Genomic DNA, 14,608 nt, shown 5'->3' with positions numbered 1-14,608 from the left:
GCAGATCGTGCAAAAAGTCACTCACTTTTGCAAGGATATCACCAAGGGGAACCATTCATGAGAAATTCACCCCTGTGATCCAGTCACCTCCCACCAGGCCCCACCTCCAATACTGGGGATTACACTTCAACATGAGATTTGGGTGGGGAAACATATCCAAACTATATCATTTTGTGTGTGTGTGTATAATTTTTAAACCAGATATGTGTTTCTGCATATCTCCTTCTTTCCTTCCTTCCTTCCTTCCTTCCTTCCTTCTTTCCTTCCTTCCTTCCTTCCTTCCTTCCTTCCTTCCTTCCTTCCTTCCTTCCTTCCCTCCCTCCCTACCTCTCTCTCTTTCTTTCTTTCTTTCTTTCTTTCTTTCTTTCTTTCTTTCTTTCTTTCTTTCTTTCTTTCTTTCTTTCTTTTCTTTCTTTCTTTTCTTTCTTTCTTTCTTTCTTTCTTTCTTTCTTTCTTTCTTTCTTTCTTTCTTTCTTTCTTTCTTTCTTTCTTTTTCTTTCCTTTCTTTTTCTTTCCTTTCTTTCCTTTCTGTCTCTTTCTTTCTCTTTCTTTTCTTTCTTTTTTCTTGACAGAGTCTCACTCTGTCACCCAGGCTGGAGTGCAGTGGTGTGATCTTGGCTGACTGCAACTCACTGCAACCTCCTCCTCCCTGGTTCAAGCAATTCCCCTGCCTCAGCCTCTCTAGTAGCTGGGATTACAGGTACATGCCACCATGCCTAGCTACTTTTTTTGTATTATTAGCAGAGACAGAGTTTCACCACGTAGGCCAGACTGGTCTCGAACTTCTGACCTCAGGCAATCCACCCTCCTCGGCCTCCAAAAGTGCTGGGATTATAGGCATGAGCCACCATGCCTGGCCTATATATCTATTTTCTAAAATAGAACCTTCGCATAGTGATATTCACCTGTGAGATCTAAACATTCTACAAGAAAATTAAGAAAATACTTTTGGATGTGTTCTTTGGGCATGCCTCTGCAACCTGATGATTTCCTGCTGCCTGCCAGCACCAATACATTTAATTTCTTTTCTGCAGACTCAGAAGTCAAAAACCTCCTTTCAGATGATAACTCAGAAGGCCTTACTTTGTTGGATTTGTTGAGCTTCACCTATCAAGTTGCCCGAGGAATGGAGTTTTTGGCTTCAAAAAATGTAAGTTCAAGGAACAGAGACCTTTTCAGACCCAGCCACAGATTTCAGAGTGAGTGGAGTGTGGAAGGAGATGCTAGGAGATAGATCTTGGAAAGGCCATTAATAACAGGGGCCTCTTACTTACCTGTCTCTCTCCTTCATCCCCTACACAGGGCAGGGAGTCCGAAATCAGACATCTACTCTTCTCTAGAGCTTTCTCTCTGTTGGGAGTGGGTGGAATGAGAACCTGGGAGAAGGCCAGCCCTTTATATCCAGGCAGGCAGCTCCAAGTACCACCATGGATCGGGGATTGGCCAGTCTTGCAGGGGTGATGCTGGTTCAGCCACAGATGGCTTGACCCTGAGTCATTTCTTCCTTTTCCGTGCAGTGTGTCCACCGGGATCTGGCTGCTCGCAACGTCCTCCTGGCACAAGGAAAAATTGTGAAGATCTGTGACTTTGGCCTGGCCAGAGACATCATGCATGATTCGAACTATGTGTCGAAAGGCAGTGTACGTCCTCACTTCCCTCAGTGGGCATGCTCACTGTCCTTCACTTTAGTCTCTGAAGTCAGGTGTTGCTTCTAGAGATTCGGTGCCTGTTTTTTAAAACATCAGTACACTACAAGGGGTCAGTACACAGCCTCGACAGCAGATTGCCCAGGTGTGAGTGCCAGCTCCACCACTTACTTGATTTGGATTCGGGGCTAGATACTTGACTGTTCTGCCCCTCTATCTCCCTGACTGTAGTGGGAGGTGATAATAGTACCTATTTGCTGAGTTGCTATGGGGATTAAATCAATGAATTCATGTAAAGTGCTTAGGACAGTGCCTGGCATATAGAAACAACATTCAATAACTGTTAGCTATTTTATTTATTTATTTTCTATTTTTTGGAGACAGAGTCTCACTCTGTCACCCAGGCTGGAGAACAGTGGCGCAATCTTGGCTCACTGCAAACTTCTGCCTCCCAGGTTGAAGCGATTCTCCTGCCTCAGCCTCCTGAGTAGCTGGGATTACAGGCATGCACCACCATGCTCAGCTAATTTTTGTATTTTTAGTAGAGACAGGGTTTTGCCATGTTTGCCAGGCTGGTCTCGAACTCCTGGCCTCAAGTGATCTGCCTGCCTCAGCTTCCCAAAGTGTTGGGATGACAGGTGTGAGCCACTGCACCTGGCAAGTGTTAGCTATTAATATGTCAATTCCGTGTATGCATGGACAAGCATGCATTCCCAAGAATGATGTCTCTATATTTTAAGCTTTTATCAGATTTTCAAAAGCCATCTGTGACCCCTAAAATATTGAAACCATTTGGGTTTATATATCTTGGAGGCACAGTTTCCTTAAAGATATTCATTTTGTTGTCTACTTGGACCACTCTCCCCATTCCTTCCGCTTCTCAGCAGATGACACAGCTCCCTGTAGGGATACATCTGCTCCCTGTAGGTACAATTCCAAATCACCTCAGTGCACTGGACGTGAGACAGCTCATGGCAGCTGCTGCTTCCACCTAGGGAAAGGCATGGCCTGCATCCATGCTGTGTGTGATTCATGTACTCATGTGGCCATGATAGCTGTAATCGGCTCATAGATCACTGGATCTGTTCTTAATTTTGTTCCCAGGAATATCTAAATAGAGGAAACAGGTCCCTTCAGGGCTTACACCTTTTGGGTGAAAATTCAGGATTAGTGTTTTTGGATATTATTCCTTTGGAGGACATAAAAGGCAATATTGATCATTCATCATTCATCTAGTATTTGTTGAACACCTACTATGTGCTAGGCACTGAGAGTTCAGCAATGAACAAAACACATATAAGAGACACTCAAATGGGACAAGATAATTAGCACAAGTTATTAAGAGCCCAAAGGGAACCCTTTTCCATTTCCACTGCTGTAGATCATCAGTGAGTAGACATGGGTTTAACTCTCTCCCTCCTTCCTTGCAGACCTTTCTGCCCGTGAAGTGGATGGCTCCTGAGAGCATCTTTGACAACCTCTACACCACACTGAGTGATGTCTGGTCTTACGGCATTCTGCTCTGGGAGATCTTTTCCCTTGGTATGGGCCTGACATTGCTGCTTGTTTGGGCTGTTCTGAAACACCACTGGAAGGAAAATGTGTTCTTTCAAGCCCCAGCATGTATACAGTGTTAAGATAACCTGGTGTGAGGCCAGTACCCTTCAGCTGCCTCATACCACACGTTGTGCCTTATTGTGTCTGAGATAGGCCCATGAAGGTGGAAATGGGGTCTTTGTTGGGGGTTGCATCTCACTCCTGACCTCTGCCCCTCCTCTCCTTTGGGCTATGCCAGAGTGACTTCCTCCCATTGGAAGTGGTCCCAATGATATTTGCATCCCAGCTGCTTTTTCATTTTGGGCTTTGGGTCACATGGGTACACCCTTGGAGAGTGGGCCCTCCGTCACCTGGTGGTGATTGATGATTAAGTGAAAAGGGATATGTGGAGGGAAGGGCAGGGCTCTCATTCCTGGTTGTCATTGGCCAGTCTTGACAACCCAGGTGGTGAACAACCCAGGTGCCCTGGGCTGCCCGGTGAGGTCCCTAAGAGAAGGATCAGCCATAACCCTGACATCTGGATGGTTCATCTGGGGAGATGAGACTTACACACTTAGGATAAACAGTGTGGTACTGATTTAAAATTGCAATTCGAATCTTGAGTAAAGAGAAAGGAGTCCTGGAATAGTGTGGGAAGGCTTCAGAGAGGGAACTTAACTTGACCTGGCCTTGGCTTTGAATATGTGAAATGTTTCATGGATTTATCTGTGATCAGGATGTAATAGGAAAGTGTGTCTTCCTGCCCCGTCTCCCTTTTCATCCTAGTTCTCCCTCCATGGATGATCACAATGGATCATCCCCCAGTGGTTTAATGGAGTCTCGTACTCCCTTAAAAGCAGAGAGGCCCCCACTTTGATTTTTGCTTTAGCGATTTGAACATACCTGGTGAAAAAGACTCTCTGAGTTTTAATGATTCAGAATTTCTCCTTGCTTTTCTAGTTCATTTTGTCTGTGTTGATCCAATAGTCATACACATTGAAAAACACTTGAATGCTTGTTTCTAAAGATGTAGAATTTTTTTTATGGTACTTGGACTTGACCAACCTGCAGTCCTAATTAAATTTAAGATTTGAGCTGGTCTCTGAAGTCAAGGAGATGATGACACTGAATTTTCTTGAAAAAAAAAAACAGTGTTTCAAGGCTATAGGATCTGAAAGGTGTTCTAACGGTGTTCTATCATGCCAAGTGTTTCAACAATGCACTGAGCATTTGTTAGTCCTGGTGTTTATTGTTTGGCTTGTAGGTGGTACTCCTTACCCTGGCATGATGGTGGATTCTACTTTCTACAATAAGATCAAGAGTGGGTACCGGATGGCCAAGCCTGACCATGCTACCAGTGAAGTGTGAGCTTCTTCCCCATCCCGGGGGCCTGTGTTCACACTCTGTGGGTCTAGGGGGAGGGAGGGACCCTGAGACTTCCCCCTTGTGCCCACTCTTGAGTTCTGTCCCTCAGCTACGAGATCATGGTGAAATGCTGGAACAGTGAGCCAGAGAAGAGACCCTCCTTTTACCACCTGAGTGAGATTGTGGAGAATCTGCTGCCTGGACAATATAAAAAGGTGTGTTTGGATCTGTGGGTGGAAAGGTCTGGATAAAGCTGAAAGTTATACCAGTGAGCTGTGCTGTTTGGCATTTCTAGAGGAGCATTTTCAAGAGAGGCAAAAGATTGTGTGATCCAGTTGCTGGGCTTCATGGCGGTGCTCCACACGACCCTAGTAGCAATGATGAATGAAAACCCTCTCCTTCCCGCGGGTCTTTCCTTTCATCTTAAATGTGCAGCACCTACTCTTCTCCAGATGTTTGAGTATCAGAAGTTAGTGTGCAGTTAGAAGACTCAGGGAATCCATGGCCATTACATCGCTAATTTGAATGCATTTAAATCCATGCAAAATTGGCTTTTACCAGCTAACTGGAAAGAAGAACCTCAGCTGTTATCTGTGGCACCAGCTGGTTTTTGTGGAATAGGAAGCATTGTTCAGAGGAACAAATGTAATTTCATGGAACCAAGCACGATATGTAAATGAATAAAACAACTTTCTGCTGAGGTGTTGAGAGGAAAACTCAGACATAACCTCAGTTTCTTAGATTCAGATTAGTCCCTGTGTAGACTTTTTATACTTATCATTGTTCTTCATTTTTCTCAAGGAGGAACAGCATTAGGAGATTGTGTGCTAAACTGCAAATTAAACACTTCTGTCTGTTAATTATCTCACTGCCCACTACAACTTTCACAGTTGAGGCAGTGAGGCAGTGAGGCAGTGAGGCAGGAGGCAGCAGGAAATTAACCCTCAGTTGGTCAAAGAGACTGATTGGTGGAAATGTGTTGGTGGGAAGAGATTGAAGCTATTGTTGAAAATAGGGTCTGTTCACATCCAATGTTAGACCTCTCCAATGTTTAAGGATCATGAAGGCTTTGGGTATTATCCCCCCAATAGAAGTCCTCACTGCCTCTCTGTGGGACCCATCCAAGCCCTGGAAAGGCAATGTGATGAGGACCAGAAGGGTTCTCGGTTGTAGCTACTGACTTGGAGAAGGGGCCACTGGTATCTTAGCACCTACTGGCAGAAGCTCTTTACCGTTGGTGGCCACTTCTTCATGTTCTACGTCTTTGGGGATAGTTGACATGACTCTCCTTCAACTAAGTCCCACATCTTCTAGATAGTTTGGAAATATGTACAGTTAAATAATAGTAAGTTCTGAGTGTCTCTATTCATTTTTGAGGTTTGGTCATTAAAACTTGATTAAATATGTTCAATGAATGTTTATAGAGTTATGAAAAAATTCACCTGGACTTCCTGAAGAGTGACCATCCTGCTGTGGCACGCATGCGTGTGGACTCAGACAATGCGTACATTGGTGTCACCTACAAAAATGAGGAAGACAAGCTGAAGGACTGGGAGGGTGGTCTGGATGAGCAGAGACTGAGCGCTGACAGCGGCTACATCATTCCTCTGCCTGACATTGACCCTGTCCCTGAGGAGGAGGACCTGGGCAAGAGGAACAGACACAGGTAGCTGTGGGGGCAGCGTCAGTGTCTCACCTTTCCCCTCCCCCACAGGCCATGAAGGAGAGGACCTGATAATGGTGCACTCCTGGGTAGTAAATCTGTACTTGGGGGCAAGTTGCAGAATCCTCAGGAGGTCGGTGTGGTTTTGAAAATGCTTCCCAGATGATTCTAATATATTCCCCCTGGGGCTGGGAGAGGGGTGTGCATGTTGTGGGGGAGAGGGTCATGCTTCTCTGGTGGAGAATCTTTGAGCTAAGTTCTCAGGTAATTTGATCAAATTGATACAGAACTGTGATTATTGAGATCATATAAGCCTCTCCTGCCATTGTCTTAAATAGTCATTGAACTAGGGAAAAAGTGGAGAGAGGCGGGACTGGGTCCTTTGATGCTATACCCTACCTGTGAATTGGAATCACCTGCAGAGATTTAAAAACTATTGATATACAAGCCTCACCCAAAACAACAAATTAGAATCCCTGGGGGTGGTGGCCAACTGCTCCCTGGCTAATTTGATTCTTCTTTCTTTCAAATTTTATACTCTGGAAGATTTCTAACATGTGCACAATTCACATAGTATAGTGAGCTGTTCAGTATTCATCACCCAGTTTCAATGACTGTGCACTCTGCCAGCCTGGATGCATGCATGGCCATGTCTGTCTCTCCTCAGCCTCCTCTGGATTGTTTGGAAGCAAATCCTAGACACCATATCATTTCACCCATAAATATTCTAGTGTGTGTCTCTTAAAGATAAGGGCTCTATTTTAAAGAATAGCAACAGTTATTAAAAAGTTATTAAAAATAACTACAATGCCATTATCTCACCCAAAACAGGGACAATAAATCGTTAAGGCATCAGACAGCCAGTTAAAGTTCAAATTATCTCACAAATATTATCGTACTCCATTAAAAAGTGGGCAGAGGACATGAGCAGACACTTTTCAAAAGAAGACATACATGCAGCCAACAAGTATGCGAAAAAATGCTCAACATCACTGATCACTAGAGAAATGCAAATCAGAACCATGATGAGATACCATCTCACACCAGTCAGAATGGTTATTATTAAAAAGTCAAAAAATAACAGATGCTGGTGAAGTTGTGGAGAAAAGGGGATGCTTATACACTGCTCTCTGGAGTGCAGATTTCTCAAAGAACTTTTTTTTTTGTTTTTTTTTTTGAGATAGAGTCAAAGAACTTTTTTTTTTTTTTTTTTTTTTTGAGATGGAGTCTTGCTTTGTCACCCAGGCTGGAGTGGATTGGTGAGATCTCCGCTCACTGCAAGCTCCACCTCCCGGGTTCACACCATTCTCCTGCCTCAGCCTCCCGAGTAGCTGGAACTACAGGTGCCTGCTACCACGCCTGGCTAATTTTTTGTATTTTTAGTAGAGACGGGGTTTCACCGTGTTGGCCAGGATGGTCTGGATCTCCTGACCTTGTGATCCACCCGCCTTGGCCTCCCAAAGTGCTGGGATTACAGGCTTGAGCTACTGCGTCCGGCCTTAAAGAACTTTTAGCAGAATTACCTTTCGACGCAGCAATCCCATTATTGGGTGTATAACCAAAGGAATATAAATCATTCTACCATAAAGACATGCATACGTATGTTCAGTGCAACACTGTTCACAATAGCAAAGACATGTAATTATCCTAAATGCCCATTGACAGTAGATTAGATAAAGAACATCTGGCACATATACACCATGGGATACTGTGCATCGATGAAAAAGAACAAGATCTGAGATACCATCTCCCACCAGTCAGAATGACTATTATTTAAAAGTCAAAAATCAACCAATGGTGGTGAGGTTGTGGAGAAAAAGAAACACTTTTACAATGTTAGTTGGAGTGTAAATTAGTTCAACCACTGTGGAACACAGTGTGGCAATTCCCCCAAAGACCTAGAGGCAGAAATACTATTTGACCCATCAATCCCGTTACTGGGTATATACCCAGAGGTGACAGAGGTATATAAATCATTCTATTACAAGGACACGTGCACGTATATGTTCACTGCTGCACTGTTCACAATAGCAAAATCGTGGAATCAACCTAATGCCCATCAATGATAGACTGGGTAAAGAAAATATGGTACATATACACCATGGAACACTATGCAGTCATAAAAAGGAATGAGATCATGTCCTTTGCAGATGGAGCTGGAAGCCGTTATCCTCAGCAAACTAATACAGGAACAGAAAACCAAACACCGCATGTTCTCGCTTATCAGTGGGAGCTGAACAATGAGGACACATGGACACATGGAGGGAAACAACACACACTGGGCCCTTTCAGGGGTTGGGGGTTAGGTGGAGCATCAGGAAGAATAGCTAAAGGATGGGTGATGGGATGATCTGTGCAGCAAACCACCATGACACATGTTTACCTATGTAACAAACCTGCACAAACTGCACATGTACTCTTGAACTTAAGAAGTGGAAAATACAAAAATGAAATAAAAAAAAGAACAAGATCACGTCCTTTGCAGCAACATGTACGGAGCCAGAGGTCATTATCCTGATTACATCCTTGTAGTGTCCTTCTCAGGTGCTTCTGTCCTCTCTATGTGTTGCAAACTGGTAGTTAGTCTAGGAACTTAACCTGACTCAGGATAGATCTTTGGCAAACATGCTTCAAAGATGGTTCTGTGTGCTTCTGTCAGGAGGTTTGCACTGTCCAGTTGTCTGCCTTTTGTAACATTAGCAGTCATTGGATGATCATTACCTAGATTTTCTTTCTTTCTTTTTTTTTTTTTTTTGAGAATCTCGCTCTGTCACCCAGGCTGGAGTACAGTGGTGCAATCTCGGCTGACTGCAACTTCTGCCTCCTGGGTTCAAGCCATTCTTGTACCTCCGCCTCCTAAGTAGCTGGGATTACAGGCACATGCCACCATGCCCAGCTACTTTTTGTATTTTTAGTAGAGATGGGGTTTCACCATGTTGGCCAGGCTAGTTTTGAACTCCTGACCTCAAGAGATCCATTGGCCTCGGCCTCCCAAAGTGCTAGCATTATAGGCATGAACCACCTCGCCTGGCCTAGATTCTTTAACTCAGCACCAAGGTGGAGCTAATGCCCAGGCAGGACTGAGAATCACTAGTTCACGTGGTTGGATGGAGGAGACTATGCCCCAGTTCTCTGCTCTCTTTGCATGGCCCTTGGACAGAGGTAGGAGAAGGTGATGATAGTGGCCCCTCGTTCAAGGTCCAAGTTGCTTGTGTGTGTGTGTGTTTTTCCCTCTTCTTTCCCATAAGAGCATTATTTTGAAGGCTTATGACTATGACCTTTGTTAACCAATTTAGGTATAATATGTAGACAGCCCTTGTTTATTTGTATGAACTGGGTAATTTTAAAAGTATGGCTTTTCTATTTTGTTTTAGAATATGTTATGTGATTTGAAGATGGGACAAAGTGGCCTATCAGTCTTTGGTTTTTTATTATGCTTTGCTCAGGCCAGTTTTTATAATGTGTTTATATCCCTTGAGCAAACGGTGTTCCTCCAAGTTTTAGGGGTCCGTGGTGGAACTTCACAGGGGTCGGGGAAGGCTGAGCAGGGAATCTAGGGCTCTCTGTCTCAGATCTTTTCTCAATTTGGTTACTTTGTATTTGTGGGCTCCGAATAATATTTGAGTTGTAAGAGGGTTCTGCTTTTATATAAAGTTAGAAAGTCACATTGAAATAAATAACATGAGAAAGGTGCCCAGAAATTTTCTAGGGCTACACCAGGCTGAGCTGCAGAATTTGACACACCAGGAATTGAACTTTCCCAGTTGAAGTTCAAGTTCAAGTTAAGTAACTTGTGTAGCATCACACAGCTAGTAAGTGGGGGGACCATTCCAGACCTAAGGCTTTCTGACTCCAGAACTCCCCTTTCAGCCACTGCTCCAGTACGTAAGGAGCCATCACCTGGGCCTTCAAGATGGGATGGGGGCTGCGGGCATTGGATGTCAAGAGAGAGGGGAAGAGGGCATTCCAGGCAAGTGGCATGAGATCCTGAGAACACAGTTTGGATGCCCAGGAGGCTTCCGGGAGAGCACCTGATGGGCCTGGCTGCAGCTTGCAGCTGACTTCACCCCCTGCTCTACCTTCCCGGGCCTTTGGATCAGGCATTGCTTATTTTCTCTTCCATTAGGATTGAGTAGGGCAAGTAGAAATTGTTGCAGCTTGTCAGCAACTTTGATGAAAGACCTGGCAGAAAAGCAGGAAAGCTGAAGTGTAAAAATGATGGGTGGACCTTGGTTTTCTATGTGGCCTACCACAGCATGTCAGGCCTGGGGGCAGAATCTTGCCATACCGTACAGCCCAGATTTGAATGCCAAAGGCTTTCCTTTGTCTCTAGGGAGCCACAGTCTAGTTCTAGTTCTTTGCAGGAGTTGTAATCTTTGCTCTTCTCTCCCTCCTCCAGCTCGCAGACCTCTGAAGAGAGTGCCATTGAGACGGGTTCCAGCAGTTCCACCTTCATCAAGAGAGAGGACGAGACCATTGAAGACATCGACATGATGGACGACATCGGCATAGACTCTTCAGACCTGGTGGAAGACAGCTTCCTGTAACTGGCAGATTCGAGGGGTTCCTTCCACTTCTGGGGCCACCTCTGGATCCCGTTCAGAAAACCACTTTATTGCAATGCGGAGGTTGAGAGGAGGACTTGGTTGATGTCTAAAGAGAAGTTCCCAGCCAAGGGCCTCAGGGGGCTTTCTAAATATGAATGAATGGGATATTTTGAAATGAACTTTTTCAGTAGCATCTCAGCGGTGTGTGAAGTTTGGAGATAGATGGACAGGGGAATAATAGGCCACGGAAGGTGAACTTTGTGCTTCAAGAACATTGGTGAGAGTCCAATGGACACAATTTATACTGCGGCAAAACTTCAGCATTGTAATTATGTAAATAACTCTAACCAAGGCTATGTTTAGATTGTATTAACTATCTTCTTTGGACTTCTGAAGAGACCACTCAATCCATCCATGTACTTCCCTCTTGAAACCTGATATCAGCTGCTGTTGAACTTTTTAAAGAAGTGCATGAAAAACCACTTTTGAACCTTAAAGGGTACTGGTACTATAACATTTTGCTATTTTTTTTAGTGTTAAAGAGATAAAGAATAACAATTAACCAACTATGTTTAATAGATTTGGGGCATTTAGAAGCCTGGCAACTCATTTTCATATTGTAATCTACATTTATAATAATACTACTGTTATCAGTAATGCTAAATGTGTAATATGTAACATGATTTCCCTCCAGAGAAAGCACAATTTAAAACAATCCTTACTAAGTAGGTGACAAGTTTGACAGTTTTTGACATTTATATTAAATAACATGTTTCTCTATAAAGTATGGTAATAGCTGTAGTGAATTAAATTTAGTTGAGCATAGAGAACAAAGTAAAAGTAGTATTGTCCAGGAAGTCAGAATTTTTAACTGTACTGAATAGGTTCCCCAATCCATTGTATTAAAAACAATTAACTGCCCTCTGAAATAATGGGATTAGAAGCAAACAAAACTCTTTTTTTTTTTTTTTTTTTTTTTTTTTTTGAGACAGAGTCTTGCTCAGTCACCCAGGCTGGAGTGCGGTGTCGCGATCTTGGCTCACTGCAAGCTCCGCCTCCCGGGATTCACGCCATTCTCCTGCCTCAACCTCCCAAGTAGCTGGGACTACAGGCGTCCGCCACCACGCCCAGCTAATTTTTTTCTATTTTTAGTAGAGACGGGGTTTCACCATGTTAGCCAGGATGGTCTTGATCTCCTGACCTCGTGGTCCACCCATCTCGGCCTCCCAAAGTGCTGGGATTACAGGAAACAAGACTCTTAAGTCTTAAAAGTTCTCAATGTAGAGGCATAAACCTGTGCTGAACATAACTTCTCATGTATATTACCCAATGGAAAATATAATGATCAGCAAAAAGACTGGATTTGCAGACGTTTTTTGTTTTTTCTTTATGCCTGGTGAAAGCTTTGATGACCCCAATATATGCATTTTTTGAATCTATGAACCTGAAAAGGGTCAGAAGGATGCCCAGACATCAGCCTCCTTCTTTCACCCCTTACCCTAAAGAGAAAGAGTTTGAAACTCGAGACCATAAAGGTATTCTTTAGTGGAGGCTGGATGTGCATTAGCCTGGATCCTCAGTTCTCAAATGTGCATGGCAGCCGGGATGACTGGATCCTGGGTTTCCATCCCTGAGATTCTGAAGTATGAAGTCTGAGGGAAACCAGAATCTGTATTTTTCTAAACTCCCTGGCTGTTCTGATCTGCCAGTTTTCAGAAACACTGACTTAGGTTTCAGGAAGTTGCCATGGGAAACAAATAATTTGAACTTTGGAACAGGGTTGGAATTCAACCATGCAGGAAGCCTACTATTTAAATCCTTGGCTTCAGGTTAGTGACATTTAATGCCATCTAGCTAGCAATTGCGATCTTAATTTAACTTTCCAGTCTTAGCTGAGGCTGAGAAAGCTAAAGTTTGGTTTTGACAGGTTTTCCAAAAGTAAAGATGCTACTTCCTACCGTATGGGGGAGATGAACTTGCCCCGTCTCCCATCTTCTGCCTCCCACTCCATTCCCCGCCAAGGAAAGGCATGTACAACAATTATGCAATTCAGTGTTCCAAGTCTCTGTGTAACCAGCTCAGTGTTTTGGTGGAAAAAACATTTTAAGTTTTACTGATAATTTGAGGTTAGATGGGAGGATCAATTGTCACATCTATCCACACTGTCAAACAGGTTGGTGTGAGTTCATTGGCATTCTTTGCAATACTGCTTAATTGCTGATACCATATGAATGAAACATGGGCTGTGATTACTGCAATCACTGTATGTGCTATTGGCAGGTGATGTTTTGGAAGATGTAGAAGCAATAACAAAGTACTTGACTACCTACTGGTGTAATCTCAATGCAAGTCCCAACTTTCTTATCCACCTATTTCATAGTAAGTGCCAAGACTGAGCCAGATTGGCCAATTAAAAACGAAAACCTGACTAGGTTCTGTAGAGCCAATTAGACTTGAAATACATTTGTGTTTCTAGAATCACAGCTCAAGCATTCTGTTTATCGCTCACTCTCCCTTGTACAGCCTTATTTTGTTGGTGCTTTGCATTTTGATATTGCCGTGAGCCTTGCATGACATAATGAGACCGGATGAAACTTCTCAGTCCAGCAGTTTCCAGTCCTAACAAATGCTCCCACCTGAATTTGTATATGACTGCATTTTTGTGTGTGTGTGTTTTCAACAAATTCCAGATTTGTTTCCTTTTTGGCCCCCTGCAAAGTCTCCAGAAGAAAATTTGCCAATCTTTCCTACTTTCTATTTTTATGATGACAATCAAAGCTGGCCTGAGAAACACAATTTGTGACTTTTTAAATGATCAGTGATGTCCTTAAAATGTGGTCTGCCAATCTGTACAAAATGGTCCTATTTTTGTGAAGAGGGACGTAAGATAAAATGATGTTATACATCAATATGTATATATGTATTTCTATATAGACTTGGAGAATACTGCCAAAACATTTATGACAAGCTGTATCACTGCCTTTGTTTATATTTTTTTAACTGTGATAATCCCCACAGGCACATTAACTGTTGCACTTTTGAATGTCCAAAATTTATATTTTAGAAATAAAGAGAAAGATACTTACATGTTCCCAAAACAACAGTGTGGTGAATGTGTGAGAAGAACTAACTTGATAGGGTCTACCAATACAAAATGTATTATGAATGCCCCTGTTCATGTTTTTGTTTTAAAACGTGTAAATGAAGATCTTTATATTTCAATAAATGATATATAATTTAAAGTTATGCTAAGGTTCCAGCATTTTTGTTTTTAGTTTAATCATAAGAATTAAAGCAATCCTGTTCAATTTACTTTCTTAGCAACATTTGTAGGACTCTATATTAGGCCTTTTTTTTTTTTTTTTTTTTCTGAGATGGAGTTTTGCTCTTTTCATCTAGGCTGGAGTGCAGTGGTGCAATCTCAGGTCACTGCAACTTCTGCCTCCTGAGTTTAAGCAGTTCTCCTGCCTCAGCCTCCCCAGTAGCTGGTATTATAGGTGCCTGCCACCATGACCGGCTTATTTTTGTATTTTTAGTAGGGACGAGGTTTCATCATGTTGGCCAGGCTGGTCTCAAACTCCTGACCTTAGGTGATCTGCCTGCCTCGGCCTCCCAAAGTGCTGGGATTACAGCCGTGAACCACCATGCCTGGCCTATGTTAGGCTTTTGATGAACCAATAGAACATCTAAGGTTTAAGACATTATATGAGCTAGATTGTTCTACAACACAGTATTTGACTTAAAGATGATTGTAACTTGACTCATCTTTGGTCTCATCATTTTTTTGATTGTTTGTCTTTATCCTGTGGTGTTTTCTTCCCCTGCATGAGGAATACAGGACTGCATTTACT

The 14,608-nt window shown here is 43.0% G+C and overlaps 1 protein-coding gene across 3 annotated transcripts in view; it reads left to right on the top strand.

Annotated features, from left to right (window-relative positions):
* Positions 1–14,003, top strand: part of PDGFRA (platelet derived growth factor receptor alpha) — a 64,276-nt gene extending 50,273 nt beyond the window's left edge. For all 3 annotated transcript variants that reach the window (XM_015138691.3, XM_078002668.1, XM_078002667.1), the window contains exons 17-23: positions 1,035–1,150; positions 1,518–1,640; positions 3,077–3,188; positions 4,447–4,546; positions 4,657–4,762; positions 5,972–6,213; positions 10,610–14,003. In XM_015138691.3, the coding sequence (XP_014994177.1) occupies positions 1,035–1,150; positions 1,518–1,640; positions 3,077–3,188; positions 4,447–4,546; positions 4,657–4,762; positions 5,972–6,213; positions 10,610–10,757 (947 nt within the window). In that variant the 3' untranslated portion in view covers positions 10,758–14,003. The remainder of the gene's footprint in view (positions 1–1,034; positions 1,151–1,517; positions 1,641–3,076; positions 3,189–4,446; positions 4,547–4,656; positions 4,763–5,971; positions 6,214–10,609) is intronic.
* The last annotated feature ends 605 nt before the right edge of the window (positions 14,004–14,608 follow it).

Source organism: Macaca mulatta, chromosome 5 (assembly GCF_049350105.2).
Source record: "Macaca mulatta isolate MMU2019108-1 chromosome 5, T2T-MMU8v2.0, whole genome shotgun sequence".
In the NCBI taxonomy this organism is placed as follows: Eukaryota; Metazoa; Chordata; class Mammalia; order Primates; family Cercopithecidae; genus Macaca; species Macaca mulatta.
Note: the sequence above shows the minus strand (reverse complement) of the source record. Positions and strands in the feature narration are given on the sequence as shown.